The 22,342-nt window shown below is 38.0% G+C and overlaps 1 protein-coding gene across 3 annotated transcripts in view; it reads left to right on the forward strand.

The window, feature by feature from the left end:
- Positions 1–4,491: 4,491 nt before the first annotated feature.
- The window catches only part of camsap1b (calmodulin regulated spectrin-associated protein 1b), a 31,492-nt gene continuing 13,641 nt past the window's right edge, over positions 4,492–22,342 (forward strand). For all 3 annotated transcript variants that reach the window (XM_025897190.1, XM_025897191.1, XM_005473598.3), the window contains exons 1-5: positions 4,492–4,939; positions 6,275–6,440; positions 12,554–12,816; positions 19,553–19,714; positions 22,161–22,241. In XM_025897190.1, coding sequence (XP_025752975.1) covers positions 6,275–6,440; positions 12,554–12,816; positions 19,553–19,714; positions 22,161–22,241 — 672 coding nt within the window. In that variant the 5' untranslated portion in view covers positions 4,492–4,939. The remainder of the gene's footprint in view (positions 4,940–6,274; positions 6,441–12,553; positions 12,817–19,552; positions 19,715–22,160; positions 22,242–22,342) is intronic.

A 22,342-nucleotide genomic window follows, 5' to 3' on the forward strand; every position in this document is an offset into this window, starting at 1 on the left:
CCAGGGCGGCTGTGGCTACAATGTAGCTTGCCATCACCAGTGTGTGAATTTAAATCTACTTATGCTAAATATTGGCTGTGCTCTAAACCAAATCTGGCTGAGAATACATGAAATGTGCAAACTGCAGCTACACTACAGGATCAGATTATGGCTCCATAGACAATGCTTCTTTAATCAGTTTATTGATTAAAGTTTATTTTTCCCCCTATATTAACAGCATGAAAAAAGAGCATATAGACATGGCTGAGCAGGTTGCATAATTGGCACTGAATATCAACATCCACCTTTACCCAGCTGCCCAATGACTCTCGGCCAGTAACCTTTAATTGCTTACCCAGTCTACACAGTCTCTTTTCCAGGGTCCAGGACATTTCACCAAAGTATTGCCCCCCACAGCTGTAGCAGCCACTGCAGCCCTTAAATATCCTAATATCTCTGCCATTACAATAGACAATGTGAGAAATCAAACGTAAAGCTGAAGTGAACAGTACAGCAGCGAAATGTCAAAGACCCTGGTGAAGACATGAATAAACACAAGACACTAATAATATCAATGCTAGCTTGCCAGTTAGTTACTCTGAAACCCAGACCAAATCCAGTGTCAAAGATCTTGTAATAATACATCTGGTGAGGAAAAAGTACACATGTTATCATGTGGCATCTATTGTTTCATAGATGCCATATGTTTCATTTAAAATCCACTGTGGTGCTGTCATTATTAAATTTACTAAAAGAAACAATGCTAACCTTCACAGTCTTGAAAGTGTGTGAGGGATCTTCCTTTAGAAAAGGAAGGTGAGGTCCTCTGTCCTCTTCCTTTGTGTAGGGCTCTGGTCAAAGAAGTCAAAAACAAAACCAAAACATTTTTTAAACAGTGTTTATGAAGCATGTAGACAGCTCCAAATTCACAGCTTTTTGATACATAATTCCATCAATATATGATTATCATTGGAGATTTTGAATCAGGCTTATCAGGACATTCAAGTAGAATATGATATCCAACCTACCACCAATATACATAGATTCTGTAAAAGTTACCACACTAAATGTCCAGTTGTGAAATATGATGACAGACTTTACTTATCAGCTTTCTTTCAATGAGTTCATCAGTTGAACTGGATAACCTAAAACTTAAACAAAGGATTAGATTTCGCAGTTGAACACTTACATCATCACCGAAGCATCTTATGAGCCTAGTTAGCCCTCCTATGCCGCTCTTGATTTTCTACAGCTCCACGAACCTCTCCATAATGGTCAAGCACAGCAAAAAGGAACCCTTTCAGGTCAACAGATGTAAGACGGGCAAATTCTGCTTCAACCTGAGCAATAGAAGAAGAGGGGTGGAGAGTACAGGCAGAATAAAAAAAAGATTCTTTGAGACCCAAATTTAAGCAAACAGTCATCTGAGGCCCATTAGAGAAAACACAAACACACAAAAGCAAACAAACAAAAAGATGCACTTTACCTGCCGTTCAGCAAACAAGGAAGTTCAGAGAACAATAAGCTCTGTCTCGAAATCTTTTAAAGTAGAATGATTGTGAAAATGACTTATGTGATGTAAAACTTTAGTAAACGTGCGATTAAAAGAACACTGAGTAAAAGGACAAGTAACAATTTCCTTATTCCTCAGATGTTTACCTTGATGAGCAATACTGTTTTAGTCCAACTGCCTCATTAAAGTTACACAACAGGCTTTTTACATTAAAGCCAGCAAGTCCATTACATACTCCCTTTTTAGATCTGAAATACTGTGCACATTCTGTGTATATGTAGTGGACAGCAATTTACCCCCAAAAAGTGCAAAGTTTGCAAGTCCACCTCATTTAAATGACAAAGACAGATGTGATCATCTAGACCTGTGAAAATAAATTAATGACAAACTTGCAGTTATGGATGTTATTACAACCACAAGAACCTAAACAGTCTGCCCCATTGCTTTTGTTAATGAATCATTTGTTGGTAGCACGTCTGAATATTTAGTTTATGCCACCTGCATGTGATCATCAACAGTGCCATATTACTTCTTAAGAAGTACCCTGACACTACAATCTTTATATCATTTGTTCTACAGAGCTATTAAGTTACAATATAATCTGTGGTGTTTCCAGTATGACAAAATGCACAAATTGTAACTTACCATTTGACTCCACTGACAAAAATAAATCCCCAGCATCAAGTTTGGCTTCACAGACCTAAAATAAGCAAAATAAAAATATATGTTATAATTATATTGTTTTCGCCATTTATTCATGTTTGCTAATTTTCTGACATATAAACAATATTAGTTTTGTTACAATACAGGGAATGCAGTTTAATTAAAAGGTAAATTATGCAAAAAAAAAAAAAAAAAAAAAAACTTCTGCAGTATACCATGCCAAAAATCAGTGTCTCTGATGCCAATTATTTTATCACTACAGCTCTTTTAGTATGGAAACTCACACAATCTAGTCATACTGATCACAAGAGTTCAAAAATAAGTTAAAATAGTGAGCTGTTGTTAAGCATAAAGCATTTCAGGGTAACAAATAACTGCACAATAGAATTAAAGCAAAAAATAAACACACTGGAGGACTATCTGATAAAAACTAATATAATGCTGGTTTGTAGACCATATTTTGTCTCAATCCTCAGTGCACTCTTGCAGCTTAGCATGCAGCAGTTAATAACAACTTAAGTGATTACATAGGGGTAAACAGATGACAACAAGCATCGGAGTCCTGCCAAAAAGTTCTTTTTGAACCCAGCCAGTTATTGGAAATATTGCCAAAATGAACTTCCACCAAAATACAACAGCCTGTGAACTTGAAAGAAATTTACAAGTACAGAGACAATATGAAATAAGCTTTATTAATTAGCTGAGTTAGCTTGCTAATATCGCAACAGTGGTTGAGTGCACAACCTTAAAGCTAGCGGGACAATACTTGTGATTTGGTCAGTGCCACATTAAACCCATAAAAAAGGCCATGTGTCAGTTTATTAGGTCAAGTTTGGTCATGACACACAAGCTGGACCTTGTCGGCTAAAGTTACATTAGCTAAAGCAAACATTTCGGTAAAAGAGAAAAACACACATCATGCCATAAATTCAAAACATGTTCCAACTTTTGTAGCTCTCTTTCCTTATAGTTATAACCAATGTTACTCACCTTGAAAGCATATTGCAAAGAAGACGATTAGAAAACGTCCAAGTAAAGTGAGCATGTCGTTAACCGCCAATTCCCCATGATGCACCTCGGTAGCAGTCACGTGAGGCAGTTTTGAATCCTGCTGTGCTCAACTTACCCACATTGTCAAGTTCACATAAGTTTCTGATTTAGCTGGACATGAGTTTTCAAGTTAGCTTTTTTTGGTGTAATTGGGACGTTTTTAACTTGTAATTCTATGTTATAACAACAACTTCAGTCATCTATCGTCAAACTGATATAGAATAATATGTTGAAATAACAAACATCTAGAATTACATTTTACAGTGTATGCGCTCTAAAATTAACTATTAATGTTCCTGCTTTGACACATGTTTGTATACAGGTTAAATACTAAGGGTAAAAGCACATATCCCTGTGGGCAGCCAATTGACAATCAAACTTGATTAGAGAGAATTGCATTTATCTGGACTCATTAAAAAAAAATCCCCCAAGAATCCAGCAAAATGTTTTTATTTGGGTTAAATTGTTCTAAAAGCTTTCTGATAATAATATGAGGATGGATTGTGTTAAAAGCCAAAGAGAGCCAAAAAAGTACTTGAGCATGAGAATCCTAACAGTTAGGTTCAACAATGGTCACTGTGGGATCTTCTACTCCTTTATGTGGCCTGTAATGCTGGCATGCAAACTGCAAGGAGTCAAGTACATGTTCAGTTTTTCTTAAAATCTCTGACTTCACCAGTTTTTGAGTATTTCCACCATAAATAACATAAGCAAAAAACATTGTGAAATGATTTACAGTTTTAGATTTAGAATCAGGAGCTAAAACTGCATCTTTCTTTCATTAGTTATGTAAATACATATTAAATATGTAATGAAGGTGTGAAGTGTGAAGGACAGTGCTTCTTCATTTTTAACGTTGAGGAACAATTACGGATATTACACAAGCCTACAAAATCATCCCAAGTCTTCAAATTCCTATACCATTTTTCACCATTAGATGTCATCATTGGTCAAGACCGCAAGGACAAAACACTACTAAAGTACAAAAGAAAAAATGTATACATATATTAACGCAAGTTCATGTTGAAATTTAAGTTTTTAAGAGAAATTAAATTGACATTCTTGTGGGTTAATTAAATAGACCTATCAGAGGAAAAAAAGGGATTAACATTCTTTAAACAGGTTCTTTAGAAAGTCATGTTACAAAAATGCAGGGCACATGAATCCAATCAAAAATAAGATATTTTTAAAAAGTAATATTAATAGTGAAAAACATATAGCTGTGATGCAAGGCGAGATTTCAGTTTCCAGTATTACGAGTATAGTCTGGAAGCTAATCACGCATGCGCATTGTGCGCGTTTGGGAAAGCTGGGATAATAATTGCATTTCTATGGGCAGAGCGCGAAGACACTGCTGATCGTCGCTGCATTGCTCGAGCCCCAAACGTATGCTTATTTCTTATCTAACATGAAGGGTTTAACACTAAGATAGAATTTCAGCCTTAAGACCCTGCGTACGCCGTACTTTTTTACTGGTGAGCCTCCCGTTTTCTCCCTGTGTTGTTTCGGCCCAAAGTCTGCCGTGGAGCGGTTGTCACACAGGCCGCGGATCGGTTCTTGTTGCTGGGAGGAGACCACACTGACTCGCCTCCAAGCTAGCATTATTAGCTGGCTATAATGCGTCGCTGGTGTGTTTTCTATATAGCAGGCTCCTGTTTATTGAGGCAGGTCCTTGGTTAACCGTTTACCCGACGGAACGAAAGTGTGACTTGGACTTACACCACACCTTTCAAGGTAATGTCTTGCCAGCTAGCTAACGTCATTCATGGGACCATTGAGTGGTCCTGCTGTACAGCACACACTAGCAAGCTAGCGGTTAGCCGGTGATAGTTAGCTGCTTTGCATTTCATTGCATGGCCGCTTAGCAGACCAAATGTTAGGGAAATCTTTGCCGTTTCAGCTAACGGTTGATCCCGTTAATAACGTCATTGTAACGTTAGCCTGCTAACGTATTAAAGTATGTTAACATTAGTTATGGCCTTGCAGCGTTTACAAGACCGTTGTGGGCCGTTGATGTAAATGAAATTGTTACAGGTTTGTTTATTATTATTATTAATATTTTTACAGGTAATGCGATAACTTAAACTCATGACCAAAGAGAACTTTAAATTTCTGACAAACTGAAAAAATCCATTAGAACCCATGTGTGATAAGCAGGTGTGCACTAGTTTTCTGTCAAAACCATACTAAATTTAGTCAGTATCCTTCTATTAACCCATTAATGCAGTTAGTATTGCCTTTTAGGCTGTTGACAGGATAAGACAGTCAGAACCTGTCGAACCGGTGTCCAAGTAAAAGGTGAACACCTCTATGACAAAGAAGTTAAAAGTGAAAGTGCTGTGATTTTGATCTAACTAATAAGAAAACACAAGTCTCCTTGGCTGACTGACATTGGTAATTTGTAAGTTTGTATTTGAGGTGGAGTACTTTTTGTCTAAAGTTGGCAGCTGCTACTAGAGTTGTGTTGCACAGTGTAGAAGTGAGTAATCAAATTTCTAAACTATGACAAAGATTGATCACATTCTTTTTGTCTACATGTACTTGTTGTAAGTAAACTTACTGTGATCACAAAGGTTAAACCAATATCATATCCTTTGCTTTGCAGTTGTGCAATAGTACAGTTGACTGTGTGCTTGTCAAAATGTACATAATGATCATAAAGATTCATTCTTGCACTAAGTCACCATACTTCAGTTTAAGGTGATTTAAGAACTAGGTGCTGCTTGGAAATCTCAACTCTATTGTCTACTGTTTGACATCATGAGTGACTGCGAAATGCCTCTTTGACACTTGTGTCTGAATGACCACATGTAATTCTAAAGGAAGGAAATAAAAAAACAACATATTCCGTTGATAAGCAACAAACAGTGGAGTCAGTGAGATTTCAGTAAAATATGTATTAGAAAATCACTCATGAGTCATTTCAAAGGAATTTGTCACTTGGCAAATCATGCCTGGCTAATATCCTATTATTTGGCACTATCTCTTACTCAGTATAATGCCCTGTATAATTTTGTCTTTAACAATGTGTTTTGTTTTGTTTTGTTTTTTGTTTTTGTTTTATTAAAGATGGATGTTGATTTGTGTGCTGGCGGGGACAGTACTAGGAGAAAAGTAGAACTGGCCGGGGTTGCAGAAGGCACAATGGACGTTGTACCTTTGGAGATGTATGACTCCGCCAGAGCAAAAATAGCAGCCAACCTACGGTGGCTGTTTGCCAAAGCCTATGGTATTGGTAAGTAATTTCACTTGCATTCATGCTACACAAATGTCATGTCTCACAGTTACTTCAGATGTTATTGTTGGCACATTGTGTTTACTGCTTTCTACAGTGATAGTCAGCAGATTGTGTTGCGCTCCAGCAGCGAAACTTTGACAGCAAAAACCCAAGAGGAAGAAATACTTGTGTCTGTGCTCTTGAGCCAAAACTGTTTCCCCCCATGGCACTTGGCAACCGAACTCCCATACTGACTCACCAGATCCTTCCATTCTTGTAGGGCGGCCAGTGAGACTGAGCCCAAATCAGCCTGAGTGACAGACACTAAGGATTAGGCTATATCTGTTTGACTGTAGTCGGAGCATGGAAAATAATGATCTGCACTGCCAGTCACTCACACTGCCTGTTGAGATTGTATCGGCATTAGTAACTCTGTCAGATAGGGGCAGATTTTCCTGCCTTGTCTGTGGTTGCTTTTGCCAAGAGTGGAATAAATTTTAAGGGTGAAATGAGTTATGTGAAATTTAAGGTAAGCTTTTTAGGATCTGCTTTAGTGAAGTTGTAGAACCAGGACCCTTTAAAAAAGTACTACTGTTTACCTTTAGTACAGTTGATATCCTTGGTCAGTTTTTCATGATTTGTGGATATTGTATGTGAAGTGGCAAAAGAGGAATTATGGAGACATTGTTTTATAAAATCTTCAGCAATTTATTTCACAAAGACTACATTTGAGTCAACCACTGTCTGCTGAGCTTTGATACATAACTGCTGCATGTGCACCGCGCTGTTTTAACGATATTGTAAACAATGGAATTGCAGCTCTTCTGTGCTAAAGTTCTATGTCAAACATACTTTTCTGTAATATGTTTTGTATAGAAAAAAGTTTTCATACAATCTCTAAATTATATTACGATGTTTCAAAGAAATTGCAGTGATGATATTTATGATACAAAACAAAAATACTGAATGTTTTATCAAATTCTAATTGTAACTTGCAGACAGCAGAATTTGTTGGTGCAAACAAAACGAAGGACATTTTCCATCCTTTTTTTCCGCCAATGAACTACTGTCATTGATGACAGACTACCTAATTTGACCTGTGAATCTGTTGCCTCAAGGTTCCAGCAGCAGTAGCAGTATTATAGAGTTCAATAGTTGTGACACAGCCTAAGTAAAATGTAATGACAAATGTAGTGTAGGTAGCATTTTCCCTGGAAACCTTACGTAAAAGTAGAACATACTGCTTAACACTTAAGTATAACAATAATGTAGCTGGTTTAATCTTGTAATTCTGTAGGAGCCTGAAAAAATATTTTCACATAATAATTAAACTGAAAAATAGTTTGAACGTGGGATGTTATGTCTTGGGTTGAGCTTTGTAATCCCACTTTTACCACTATTTGGATTGGCATCATGTCCTTGGCTGCTCGTTATGTAACCGTGTCAGTAATTGAGTGATTTCAAGCCACCATTTTGCTCTTCCTGTCATATGGGGCAAAACTAGCAAGCGCTCCAGTAATACGTAGTTGAGTGATTTGTTTACTTTTTGCAACTGATGACTGGTCGCGTGCCTTCCTAGCTTGGTTGTACTCGACAGCTTTTTTTGTTTGTTTGGTTTTTTTTTTTTTCTTCCTCCCCACAAGTAGTAAAACAAGTTTCTTGGTTCCACCTATATGTGGGAACAGTTTTCTTGCATATTTCGCAAAGTGTTGTGCTTAGGGCTAAAGGTTGTTGACGTAGCTTAGTCTGTAGGTACTAAATTGTCAAGCCTGACACACTGGTCTGGCTGTCTAACATGTCTGGATTGTCTTGTTTTGCATGCAAGGGAATGTACACGCCAGAAATTCCTATGCTGTTGATATTAAAATATGACAGTTTCATATCATGGAAAATGTATGCCACATTAACTTGGTGGGTATGATGTGAAATCCCTTAAGTTAATTGAGAGCTCACCCATATATGAATTTACAGAAGAGAGTTACAGAACTGCTATGGAAATCTTTTAGTAAGAGATGACTTTAAGGTAAACTGGACCCACTGGTTGCACAGCACTGGGATATCTACACTTTACACTTACATGAGTTGCTCATACATGATTTTGTGCTTCTACTAATGTCTGAGGAAGTTTGGAAATGTGGTGACTTTCATGCACTCTATGCACCACAGTGTTTGGTGACCCTACTTTGTAACAGTGTTTAATCTAAGCATGTAGCCCACTTTTTATCAGAAATTTGTTAACAGCACTCAACGGTTAAATGTGAATGCTCCAGTAGTTGGGTGTCTTGTGGGGAAAAAAAAGTGTTGCATTGAAACTTTTGTTGGAAACCTGTCCTGTAGACCGACAAACACGCACATTATGAAACATTACAGTCATGTTGTCCAGTTTTTCTATTTTCTTACTTAACTCCAGTAACTCCAAGGAGAAACTATAATATGTGAATGTTGCCTTAATTTCTCTCAAAGAAGCTTTATTGGATTGGTAAAAGTTTTACCAACATAAATGATTTTCACTTTTTGGTGGTTGATTAGTCACCAGTACCTGACAGCGTTTCACGAGTTGGTTCACTAAAGACATCTTTGAAGGACTGCTAGTTACCTTTTTTATGTGCTGCAGGGTGTTTCCTTAGCATAGTGGTTGAAGTTGGTTAATATAAACCTCAGCTATCTGATTCTTAAATCCCTCCATTCACTGCTTTGTATGTGTGCTGGCTCAGTTTAGTCTCTGACCATTATTTCAGAGGCTTATTACAAGCTTTCCTTTGTATTTTGTGGTCTCTTTATGTTTGTGGTCATTACTCAGATTTCCTAATGCCACTGGTGCATTCATTCTAAACAAATGACAGCAAGATTGGATATTCAAAGGTAATCTGGGTTATAGATGGAAAACTATTGTCTCCATTGCCTGTTTTTTTTTAAGGCCAGCATTTTTCTCTAAAGCCCTCTTTGTTTAAGGTTCATTACTAAGGCTCATACTTTTGTCTGAGTTCATATCAAGGCTTGTAGGAGCCTGCTCTGTCATTTCACTGTCTGTCATCATAGGTCTTGGCTAACGATGCAGTCTGAAAGATGGTGCTTAAAAGCCACTTCCTAAGGACAAAAATGATGCACCACACACAAACTTGGGTGGAGATCCTTTTCTGTTACAATGGAAAGTGTAAAGCAGCCCCAATGCTTTGGTGGCCCAGAAGGAGGGAACTCTCAGCTGCAGTCACAATTGCCTTTTCCCATGGGGACTCAATAAATTAGGGCCATTTTATTTTCACCCTATGGCTCATCTGGTCTTTGCTACAGTGTACTCTTGTTTGCTTGGCTTGTTCACTGGCTGACAGAGAGAAACAGCCTAAACAGCTGTGATGTCATTTCATTGTAAAGAGTATAACAATCTTTGGATGTTGGGGTCATCTAGTTTTCATCTAGTTTGTTTTCACCTGCCTGGTTCCCCTCCTCCTTGTACAAGGTTGTATTTGTCAATATGGTCTCCTGTCCTTACTACCCTCTATGTTTGCCACAGTTGCTGGCAACATGTGTGTGAGACAGCCAGACACAACACCAGCAAGGGTTAGAACTTGTGATGGCTGCATGCACAGTACTGGTTCTTGCCCATGTTTGCTTGTGCTGACCATGGTATAGTCCTGGTCCTGGTTGGCTGACTTTGCTGGGTCTTGTTGCCAGGCCAGGTTCTCCAGCTCCACCCCATCCCAGTTAGTAAATTTTTCAGCCTGGCTCTGGGTAATAGGAACATAGGGGGGCAGCTGCCACATGACATCAGTGTCTGTTGAATTTATTCAAACGTGAAGACTCGCCCCGACCAGACCCCTTTGTTTTCACACACAGTTACTCCAATGTTACTGTTTGTTTATATACTCAAACACAGCTCTTTAGGAATGATCAAAACTGCTGGGTGTTTGGTGTAATAGATTGTTGTTGTGCAATGACGTCTTCATTTCTTATGAGGGTTGGCAGCATGTTGGCCTGTGTTTCAGTGATGCATGCAGAATGCAGATTACAGGATCGATATGAGCTGAGCAGCCACTGAAATAAGGGCGGCATGGCAAATATATTAAAATTGCGATTATAAATGTAATAATTCTTTGCAGTTTATTTTTACACAACAACAAATGTTCATCATGTTCTGGGCAGGATACCAGATATGTAAACTACTATATTAGTGGACAAATACAGCATCTATTGTTGTTTTTTCTTTCAAGTGCCTTATAATAACTATATCATAGCCCTGATGAACTTGTACCACCTTCTTACTCATTGTTATAGTTGTATGAATCAAATAGATGACTACAAGACAACAGGTAACAACCAACAACTAATGTTCAGCTAACAGGACAAACATTGTGGCACAAACTGTTTTATTTTTAAAATTATACCATTGAACAGCATGCTGAAAAATGTTAGCTAGGAAGGGGCTAAGAATAGAGAGGAAATTCACCAACATAACTTGCGATTTCTGTTTAGCTTATTTTGCTTTATTTCTGTTGCTTCTGATTGGTCTGAGTGGAGCTCAGGTAACTAACAGGGCCAGTGGGTCTTTTTACCTAGAGACAAAATTATTTTTGCTAGGTTTGGGACAAAAAGTCCAAAATAAGTTTTAAAGCTGCATTTCCCACTTCCCTGTGAAACAAGTTTTTGGTCATACCGCCCAGTGCTATCTTTATTTCTACATTATCAGATTTGATGCATGAGAACAAAAGCTCCTAATTACTTCACAAGTTGCGTCACCAAATGACAAGATGGTGAGAGGTTGTGTGAAGTCAGGGTGTGTGCTCAGGGAGGGTCAGAAACAAATTTAACATCACAAGAGAGGAGAGCAGAAAAAATATTTTGCATTTTGAATCAATTTAGGAACCCCCAACCTGTGATGTTAAGTACAATAATCAAGTCCTCATTATAATTAAAATTTCCCCAAGTCTGTGGGGTTTTTGGTGTTATTGTTATTTATTTATTAATTTTTTTGGAATCAGTATTCAGGCACTCATTATTTACAGTCAATATAGTAATAAATTAGTCATTTATATTGGTTATCTCCACAAAAATTCTCTTATTCTTGACCATTGGAAAAGAAATTGGAAAAGAAAGCCTGCATCTGATGTTTTTTAAACTTACAGCTTTATACATGATAAGTCTCTATTGTGTCGATTGTTTATTAAGGAATTATTCTTTCCTTAAAATTTTATGGAATTTACATTCTTCTCAAAGGCTCTGTACATATGTACCCTGCCTGCTTTTACAGTTCATCTTTTGCGCTTGGTACTTTATCATCCACTAAACCAGTTGTTAGCAGCTGCCCTCCATCCAGTTTTTGTGAATAGGAGATTGCTGACGAGTGGCTCCCTTTATCCTGTCAGTCAGTGCAGAGGCTAAGAACACAACACACACACACACAGCTCATGCCGTATTACTGGGGCTCAGACAGAGTTAAGAACAGATTTTACAGAACAGGGTCATTTCAATCATGTCCCTGTTCTGTTTAGAATTTGGACAGGTTTGCACATGACTTTAGACCCATTTTATTCCTGTGTCTGGTTTACCTTGCAGTAAAAATGTAGTTTGTGCATGCCTTGAGAGAGCCGCTTTGTCTCATGCCCGTATATGGCTGTGGTTTCTGTTTTTGAGAATGACTTCATATTCAAAGCAACAGAATCTTCTCTGTAGGTCAACTGTTTTTTTTGTGGGTTTTTTGGGGAGGGTTCTGTGGGGGGGGCGGAGCTTTGTGCTGCAGCACTGTTGAATTAATGCTGGCAAAGTCCACAGTGTCACCTGAGAAGTCTCAGTGAGGTCTTGGCTTATCAGGGATCTGTTTTCCTGATACGCTCCTGAGGAAATGCTTTGTAACTTGCAATTACAAAAGTTCATGTTTGCTACAAGTAAACTAATAGTGGTATAGAACAAATATTACATGGAAAGCACTGGGCTTTGTCACATTACTGTAGCCTGTAGATGAGGCAGTCAGAGCTCTGGCTGCTTTTTCATGTAGTATTTTGTATGTTATCTTAACCAGCTATTGTATGTCTTCAGTCCATGTATAGTTTGACCTAGTGTTAACTTCACATACTGCTTCAGGATGTTTCCTGAATTTTGGGCACTGACTTCCCCCTCAAACACTCTCTCCATTGCAGACCATATTCCAGAGGACTTAAGGGACCCATTCTATACAGACCAGTATGACCAGGAACACATCAAGCCACCTGTCATTCGTCTGCTGCTGTCCTGCGAGCTTTACTGCCGTGTGTGTGCCCTCATCCTCAAAACTGAGCAGGCAGCGTCTCTTCAGTCCCACATGTCTGTCATCCAAGCTCTGTCCAGGAAGGGCATTTATGTGGTGGAGAGTGATGACACACCTGTTACAGAGGGGGACCTGGCCTGTATGCCCATCAAAATGGTGAGTGCAAAATCCTCTCAAATTTTGCAGTATTTTGTGGCAATAACACCTAATATTGTCACCTGCCTGTCTAGTGAGTCTCCTGTCCAGTGGATGGACAGTTAGTAGTACTTGTTCTGCTTTGACACATGGTAAACTGGTGTAGCAGTACATAAGGAAGGCCTCCACCTGCTGCATGTTCTTGTTAGATTGGCCCTCCACCTTGTGGTAGATCTCCAAAGCCTAAAGTAAACTATCTTCTCTCCTGAAAGCCAGTAAGGAAACATGAAATCGGAAGGGCGGGGGCTAGCAGGTTAGTGATGAATGAATTTGTGGAAAAATAAGTTTAGGAGCTGATTTGTTATTTACACATGTAGCTGCTGCTTGGGTTTGAAATAAAAAAAACTTACTATAATACTGGTATGTTAATGCTTTTATTGATCAGCTGACACATGCAGGCTCATGTAGGCCGTGAAACTGTAATAGCAATTACAAAGTGTATCTCAGCAGCACAGATTGTCTATCAGGGGATGAGCTCTTCCTGCTTCAGATGCATTATCTTTCTTCAGTGAAGTCAGTGAAAGTTAGTAGTCCCTTTATTTTTATCCAGCAATACCAGCAAACCTGAAAACATCTGTCAGTGCACATAAAACCAAAAACATTTGCAGATGCTTTAGATTATCCACTTTGTAAAGAGTTTTAAGCATGCTTTGCTTTTAGCACAGTCTCCAGAATATTTGAATATTGCCCACATCATATCTATTCAAATGGATAAGTGACATTTGACTGCTGGCATGCAAGGTGTGTACGGGGTTACAATGAAAGGTGTGGGTGTGATTTTTTTTTTTTTTAAATTAATTAATTTATTTTCCATTGTGCAAAGGTGTTGTTGTCCTTAATCTGTCTTGAAAGAGTTTAGCCACAGTTAATTTAATTAACACAAGCACTTACTTCATACTATGTATGCTTTTGTAGTGAGTCTTTTTCCACTACTCACAGGTTACTCATATCTTTACTAACAGTTAGCTCTTTTTACAAAAGTTAAAAGATAAACATCACTGTGATGTTAAAAGATGATATCACAGTATCCGATAAACCACCATGTGTTTTTTATGTAAATACAGCAGGAGATAGAGGGAGTTGTCAGTAATTATTATTACTGATTATTGCATTTTATTTAAGGCAGGAGCTTACTCTTTTCTACTGGTTGTTATTGATAACACTGTAGATATTTTGGTTACTAAATCTGAAAGAAGTTGGTAATTTTAGAATTATCCAAAAGCAGAGTTGGGCATAATCAAATTAATAATTTGGTCAAATCCTGCACCAGTGCAACAGTGACAGAATGACAGCAAGGTTATCTTTGAAAGGTGGGAAGACACTGCAATTTTAATCTTGTATGATATTTTCACTCACATAGCACAATTTAATTGGCACTCCTGCACAGTGTAATCCTGCAACTCTCTGGACATTAAATTGGCCACTAGTTAAACACAAAGGTCCCCATTCACTTCTTTACTGACAAGTATGAATACGTTTATTTAAATAATATGGCTACAACTTCAGTGTTGATAAAAGCAGAGTAAAGCACAACTAGTTTAAACATTTTCAAATATGAAATTCCACCATTGGTATAAATGAATAATTTGCACTGTTTACATTGTTTTGAGGGTTTTGGGGGTTTTTTGGGTTTTTTTTTTTAAAATTTGAATCATTCTAAAAGTATACCTGGAAATATAGAAGTTAGATAATTCTGGTCTTCGAAACTGAAATTGACATTAGGTAATCTTTGTCAACAACCAACAGTAACTGATGCAGTTATCTCATATTCAGTAAATTTGCGGCCTTGTGTGTGTTCAGTGTCGTGGTTAAAAATCAGCTTTGATTAACGTATTTTTAATGAGCTGCTTTTTTTTTTTAGTGGCCTCTAAACACTATATATATTCTCTGAGGAAGAAATACATTCCTTACATGCAAACTTTTGAGGTAGGCCTTTCTAATACCTCTGAATGAAGCATGCTGTAAAATTTGTAATTTATTTGTTTGCTGAGAGGTCATTTGACTCTTACTCCATACAGAAACCCTAAAGCCTGGGTTAACGGGTAAAGTCGATGACCTCTACTGTGATACTTGTTATCTAGGAAAGCAGTTTTAAGTTTTGGTGATCCAGCTAACACAAAAAAGACTGGCTATGGTGAATTTGATTTGTAGTACATCCCTTTGACCCATATTTTAACTGTTTAAGTAAACTTTCATTAAATGTACATAAATCGAATATAATGTGTGTATAGCTCAAGTTGACATGAGCAACTAAGGAGTAAGAGAGATGCTTTTTGATTTATGATTTTTTTTTTTTTTGCATTTGGATGGCAGTCCCTGTTCTCAGTGTCTAACATAAAGTGTTATTGGTCAGTTTTCCAATCACTGCTGCAATCATATGCAAAAGCAACATACTTTTAAAATGACTCTCCCTTCTCCTTGGCTGGATCATTAAAAAATAGAAATCCTGCTAAATAAACTGATCTCTGTGCTCCCTCATAGTGGGGGGCATTAGCATTAAGAGGTTTGCTCTTGTGTTAATACCTTGTTGAAATGAATTTATTGTGTCTGGTATTTTTCTCACCTTAATTTAATCCATCTGTTGGAAAAGCTCCCTAAACACTCAGTTTAAATGCTTATCCAGACTAGCTGTCCTCCCTTTCTCAAGCTTTCTACTTAGCAAAATGTTAAGATGTTGGTGACTGGTTACTTGCCCTGTTGACCCATTTTGTTGTCTTGAGGCAAGTGTAATCCTTGTAAGATTTTCACAGATCACCTCATAATGAGGTTAAATGCCCTCTGCATTTATTCCACATCTGCACAGCTTGAATCACCGTGGCAGATCCGTGTGAATGAATGCAGAACCGTTGGTGATGAAATGTGATGTATCACACTTTAACTAAGAGCACTTCACACAGGATAGGATGAACACCAACAGCCTCATTTGCTCTTAGACATCTCCCTACTTCCTACCCCTTTGTTACCATGGAAACCAGCAGTGGTGTTGAGCAGGCCTTTCCTCTGCAGGCTGGCTTCTAAGTGATGTACGTCTGCTTTTCCTCCCAGCAGTCTGATACAATAATCCAGGCAGGCCGGCATGTAAGCGGCCAGACACAAAGCCAAGTGAGGATGTCAGAAAATCCTGAACAGGACACCACTTATCTGTGACAGACTGTTGAAACCCCCACTCCCATAGTGCTGACTTGACAAGGTGTTTCCATAGCAACCTGTGTTTTCCTACTTTGTGTGTCTGTTTAAATGAAGGGGATCCTACACCTACAGACACTTCCTCTGCACCTTGCCTGTCTCTTTTTTGGGAAACAGCTGGGGCTTGAAAAATCCTGTGAAGCTACCCTTTGTTGTAGACCAATTTATACTACAGTGTGTGTGCACACATGGTCAGTGTGTACACACACAGCTTGGGGCAACAGCAGCCCCTGCTCCACATGGGGCTACATGCTGCATTGTTGAAGGCCATGGTGTTATAGGAGAACAAAAGATTGAACCGCACATCTTACACTTTCATGTATCCTAAATATGCTATATGTTTTGTTGTTTTCTGCATACCACATTGGATGTTTTAAATTGAATTCAGTATGTATTTGTTCAGAATCAATGGGCTTTATTTATAGTGTAGTTAGGGTAAAGAATAGTATTGACTTCTTTTTGGGGGGGTTTTCCTCTCTGCTCTTGTAGTATTATATCCTGCTAAGACTTTTAGCCATTTTAAATTTTGGAGAGTTTAGTCAGGGTTTTCCTGCCCCACATGCAGAATAAAAATGAAAGGGTTGTCTTTCTTAACCTTTACACTGTTGTAAATAATAAGTGTGGTTCAGCCAAGAGAGCTGCCTGATTTGGCAAATTAGGGCAAAAGTCTCACTCCACCAACAAATGTTTACGTTTTTTACCCCTCGGCCTGTTATGTTATGTTATGTTCATTGGTGTCCAAGGAAGCATTTGAACCACAAAAACTAAAAGGGCTCCTAAAACAAAAAAGCAGGCACTGTTTAGCCATTGGTTTTAATTATTTATTTTCATAGGAACATTTAATCTTGGTATGTTACAGCTCTCATTCAGTACTGCAAATGCTGACTCGGTACAGGCAGGCATAAACGTTACAAGTCTCTTAAAAGAAAATCTTTCCTGAAAATCAACTGCCTGATGCTACACATCTACTTCAAGTTTGGTAAATAACCAGAGTGTAACATAAAGAATGACTGTCACGCTGTTGTAGGTACAGTGGTTGCCTCTGTCCCCCACACCTCGCTCGATGATTCCCTCAGTGTTCAAAGATTCAAATGTTTGCAAATAATTCTCAACAAACCCTAAAAGCCCCCAAAATGGTATTTAGGTCAGCCCTACCCTTTAGTTGGCTTCTTTCATGAAAACGTTTTAGCCTGATTTTGAGACCAAGAGCTACCAGAGCTAAGCAGTTTTTAGATTCCCGTATGCACAATAGTCATTCCTACTTTGTTTTCTTAACTTTTCCATGTCTCAGACAATACCATGCTAGTTTGTTTGGAAGTATATTTTAGTGTTGTTTGTGTTCATGTAGGTCATGCAGTGGAGAAGGCTCTGAATAGCTCTCATTTGTTATGTTAACAAGCCTAATCTCTGTGCACTTCCATCACCAATTGGATTAAGCTAGCAGTGTGTTGCACAAAGCACTGCTTGAAACTTGTGTGTGTTGTTATATATGTGTTTTGTAATAGTTTTGTTATAGTTTCAGGTGCTGTGTGATGTTTTAGATAAGTAATAATACTTAGTAGTGGACTTTTACAAAATAAAGATTCACTAGCCAAAGGGAATTTAAGATTCCCTAGTATTATAATGCTAGTATCCCCTAGTATCTAATTAGCACTTTGACCATCAAGGATCAATATTTTGACTTTTAGGCATCAGCTGTTGGCTCGCTGGGTGATGGGATGCCCCTGCTGGGCCTCTTGATTGCATTAGGAGTTGGAGAGCAGGTTTAACATTGGACACCTACTGTGCTGACTGAGAGACTTCAGCTTTGATTAAGCCATTGTGGTTATTTAAAGCTTCACACTTGTTTAAGAACCTCATGGCCGTACCACTGAAGCCACGGATAGCAACATTATTTAAGAAGTCTATTCTGTGTATTCACAGATGTTAGTGGTTGTTAAATAGCAGGACCCTTAGTCATTACTAACTTTTAAAACAATAAAGGTGCTGCATGAATGGATGGAAGATGAGTTGTGGATTACTAAAGCATATATAGAAAAGTTCTGTTTAGGCTCCAAAAGAAATGTTTGAAGTGTGATAAACTATGTGACGTGAGAGACGCCTGGAGCACTATGGCAATAAAGAAGGAGAAAGTCCAAGTGAAGAAACAGAATCAGTTGTGTCCAAAGAGGATCCCAGAAAAGGGACGGCTTTCTAAGGTGTTCCCACCAAAGTGATGACAGTTTAAAAAAAGCAAAAAAAACCAAAAAACAGCAACGCTCCAGCGGAAACCATGGAGGTTCTGAATGTCATTTCCCCTCAGACACTCGCTGTGACTCAAGTAAGAAAAATAAATAAATAAAACAGTTTTGACATCAAAGTTGATACGAAGAAAGACTAACAGACAAAAAGGAGACAGGTGGAAGACGAGAAGCGTCTCGGGCTGTTTCTCATCTCAGTTTGAGATGAGAAAATCCCTACCAAAGAAAACAAAAAACAAACAATCCAATCCAGATTTTCCCGTGTCTCTGGGATGGTGCCACAAAATTAGGCAATGAATGATGACATCCAGCATTAAAATGTCATTTTTAATAATAATTTAACATATGGTTCAAGGTTCAAGGTTCTTTATTTGTCACATGCATAGTTATACAAGTATAACACACAGTGAAATGTATCCTGACACGATCCTCGACATGTGCAAAAACATGGGGGGGGGTAGAGGAATAACATGATAAATATATATATATAGTATATACATTGGGTGAATGTGCAGTAGAAGCAGCAGCAGGTGAATTCTGTACATTAATATGAATAGACATCTGACTATTTTACAGAATGGACACTATAAACATATTTAAAGTTAAAGGAATTGAGTGTCTGAAGGAGAGTCTCAGTCAATTATAGATGATGTGAGATGGCGTGTGTGTGTGTGGGGGGGGGATGGGTCAGGTTTAAAAGTGTCCAAGATAAGATGTGCAACCTTGTCACCGATGTTTACAAGTGATCTGCCGTCGTATACTATAAGACTAGAGGATTTTGGAATGTAAACCAGTGCAAAAAATAAATAAAAAACAAGAAAAGTGGATAGTCGGAGCGGAGCGGTCAGGAAGGCGTCTGGACGTGGCCGCGCCATCTTGTTAATTGTGTTAATGGTGTTATGAGACAAGGAACATTAAAATTAAAAAGGTTAATGGCTGCAACATTTAGTTTTTTTTCTCTTTCCAAGCAGTTGCATATTTTATAGAACTGAAATACTGAGTGTTTTGTGGCTTATAGTGTCTGAAAACTGTAAATGATTACCAAAAAATACCTCTTGTTCTGCTGCATCGGTGATGATTATGCTAATTTAGAAAAGTGTATGTCAAAAGAACCCTGCTATAGGTGCTTAGGTTCCGTATAATTATCTACCTAACACTTTGTAATGTTTTATGTTTTGGGAACTTTAAAATTTCTGCCTGTTTGCATTGAAATCTGAAAAAAATACTGCGGGATTGAACTGCCATGTGCTCTGCTCTTGACTTTCACTCAGAGTGCTCACATGCCCATGATCGATGCCCTGATGATGGCTTACACAGTGGAGATGATCAGCATAGAGAAAGTGGTGGCCTCTGTCAAGCGCTTCTCTACCTTCAGTGCCTCTAAGGAGCTGCCCTTTGACCTGGAGGATGCTATGGTTTTCTGGATCAACAAGGTATAGACACTCATGACCCAGATAAGACACACAGCAGGATATTATCATTATTATTATTATTAAACTCTTTCACAACAAATCTTGTTTAGGCTTTTTATCCTCTAAGATCCAGCTGGCTTTATTCCTGGGGCTCTGAATAAAGTGGCCCACTTATGTCACTGGTGATTGGATATAGTCCAATAGACAGAGTCTAGGTCTGTTACACTCACAGACTCAAGTTCATGTTGTAGTTGTCTTTTGAAAGAACATTGTAAGTCTATGGGAGATGGGGGATATAATCCTAAAATATTTTTTCCACATTAATCTGCCAGAATACACATTTTGTTTTTATCATCATGGAAATTTTAATTGAATTATTCTGATATTAACTGTGATAGAAATCTCCTTATTCATGAGACTAAGAATCTGTTCTTTAGCCTACTAGCGCATTATTTAAATGGATTACAATTTTTCAGACTAAATTTCAGAAAAGCAATTTGTCTTAACATTGTCAAGTTTGCGTCAAGAAAATTCTGACCTGATTAGCAATTTCTGTCTAGGCAGTTGTTTAATTTTGCTCCAAATGCCTCACTAACTAACTGCTGTATCGAAAAAGCTCTTCTCTAAATGCCGTTTAAACGGAAAGCCTAGTTACCTTAATAATAACACCATAATCATCTTGTAGGAACTTAGAAAGAAAAAGACCTTTCCAGCAAGATTTCTCCTGATTTCTTCTTCGGCATATGGGCTGATAAGGTCTCCTTTTGCTTCTTCTTTATGAGAGTGCATCTGCTTAACAGACAGAGACAGAGGAAGCAACGGCAGACTAGATGCCTCTGTCCTCTCGCTAAGCCTTTTGCCTGCTCTAAAATTCACATAGAAGAAGAAGAGGAAAGAGGTTAAAATAAATCAGTCTTCTACAAGGAAGAAAAATGCTAGAAATTGACCCGCTGCCTGTATACAGAGATATACAATAACCAGAGCAGTAAACCCATATTTACTGATACTTACTAAAGATAGAAGTTTAAGTTTAGCAAACTAAATATGTAATAGGGTTAGGTTTGTGAATGATCTACTGTGAGAGCTATTCCCTTTACTATATTTTAGAGGGTGGCAATGTAACCATTTAATCAAAATCATTGGCTTATAAGAGTCGGATATCAGTCCAGTCGTTACTTGAAAACTTGATTTTGTATTAGCGTCAGTGGGTCCATCTATTCAGTGTACTTGTATATAATTATGTGTTAACCATGTCACGCTAACATGGCAAGAAGAAGCAAACTGCAAGCTGTTAGCAGTTTGGAATTACTCCGTGTTTGCTACTCCAACATACATTCATTGTATGTTTGCGGTAGTTTTACTTTTCACCGCAAACTGTGTCAAGATTGTTGACACACCTGAAAACCTTTGTTGATGATACTTATCTTTGTCCATTCTTTTGGTTGCTCTTGCTTTTTTATGTCTAGTTTAACACTCATCATGGTTATTGCACTTTTTTTTAAGTCAAGCCTGATTATACCTTAAACATAAATTACTAAGAGAAATTCATAGTATATTCCCAATACTAAGGAATAGGAAGCTTATTAACAAAACCAGTACCAGTATTGTTTTCAAAAGCAGAAAAAGTTTGGTTGTTTAGTGAACTCTGAAGCCTCAAATGCATATTGTTTGTAATTGCAATAATTTACTAACTTTATTAGCTGTGATGGAAGCATACCTGATGTTGTTTAAAAAAAAAAAGAGAACACCTATACAGTCACTGAATGGTAAAAGTAGCAAAGAAACATACCTTGCTTTATTGGTCATATGCTGTGCTCTTTATAAGTAAGGCCCCAGTCATACAGACCTAGACACTGGTTAGTGACCAGCTGGCAACCACAGGTGGTGCGTTGTGAGTGGATACCAGAGGTTACTAGCAACTATTAGCATTAACTGATCGCAAAAAAGTATATGGCAACCTCTTTGTAAATGTTTTGTCCCTAGCAGATTGCCGTGGTTAGCTATCATTTGTACGGATTACTTACCAAGCTGTTGTGAATTTGTGAAAAGTGCAACGCATACCTGAAACTAAAACAAGTTGCTTTCAAAGAAAAAGTTTTGCTTTTTGAAATATTTTGGTTATAGGTTGGGGTGCAGCTTTTATTTTGAAAGTGAATGTTTTGTTTCTGCCTTGCATCACACTTTTTAAAATTTCATTACAGATGTAATTCAAGCAAACTAAGGCAAGCATAGGAATCTATTTGCAACCAAAATATCCACAAGGAGGTTTTTGTTTCTACATCCTCTTTGTCAATGATTTCATCCACTGTCAACGAGCAACTCGATGCAACAATTTTCCAACCAGTAGCTTAATACCAGATGGTTGCTAAGCGGTTCCTAGCCTTCTATTACCATTCTGTAGTGTGGTTTATTGACTCCATGCAAACATACTAATAATTGTTTTTTCTTCTTTTTTTTTCTTCTGCAGGTAAACATGAAGATGAGGGAGATTGCAGAAAGGGAGCACAAAGTCAAGCACCATCCACTGGAGTCCCCTAGCCACCAAAAGGTAAAGCCACTCAAAATAGGTTCCTTTATTAGAAACAGTCTCCATGTCTTATCCAGGTGTGTCAAGCAATCACTTGTTTCAAAACAGCAACAGCATCCTTA

This window comes from Oreochromis niloticus, linkage group LG12 (genome assembly GCF_001858045.2).
Source record: "Oreochromis niloticus isolate F11D_XX linkage group LG12, O_niloticus_UMD_NMBU, whole genome shotgun sequence".
In the NCBI taxonomy this organism is placed as follows: domain Eukaryota; kingdom Metazoa; phylum Chordata; class Actinopteri; order Cichliformes; family Cichlidae; genus Oreochromis; species Oreochromis niloticus.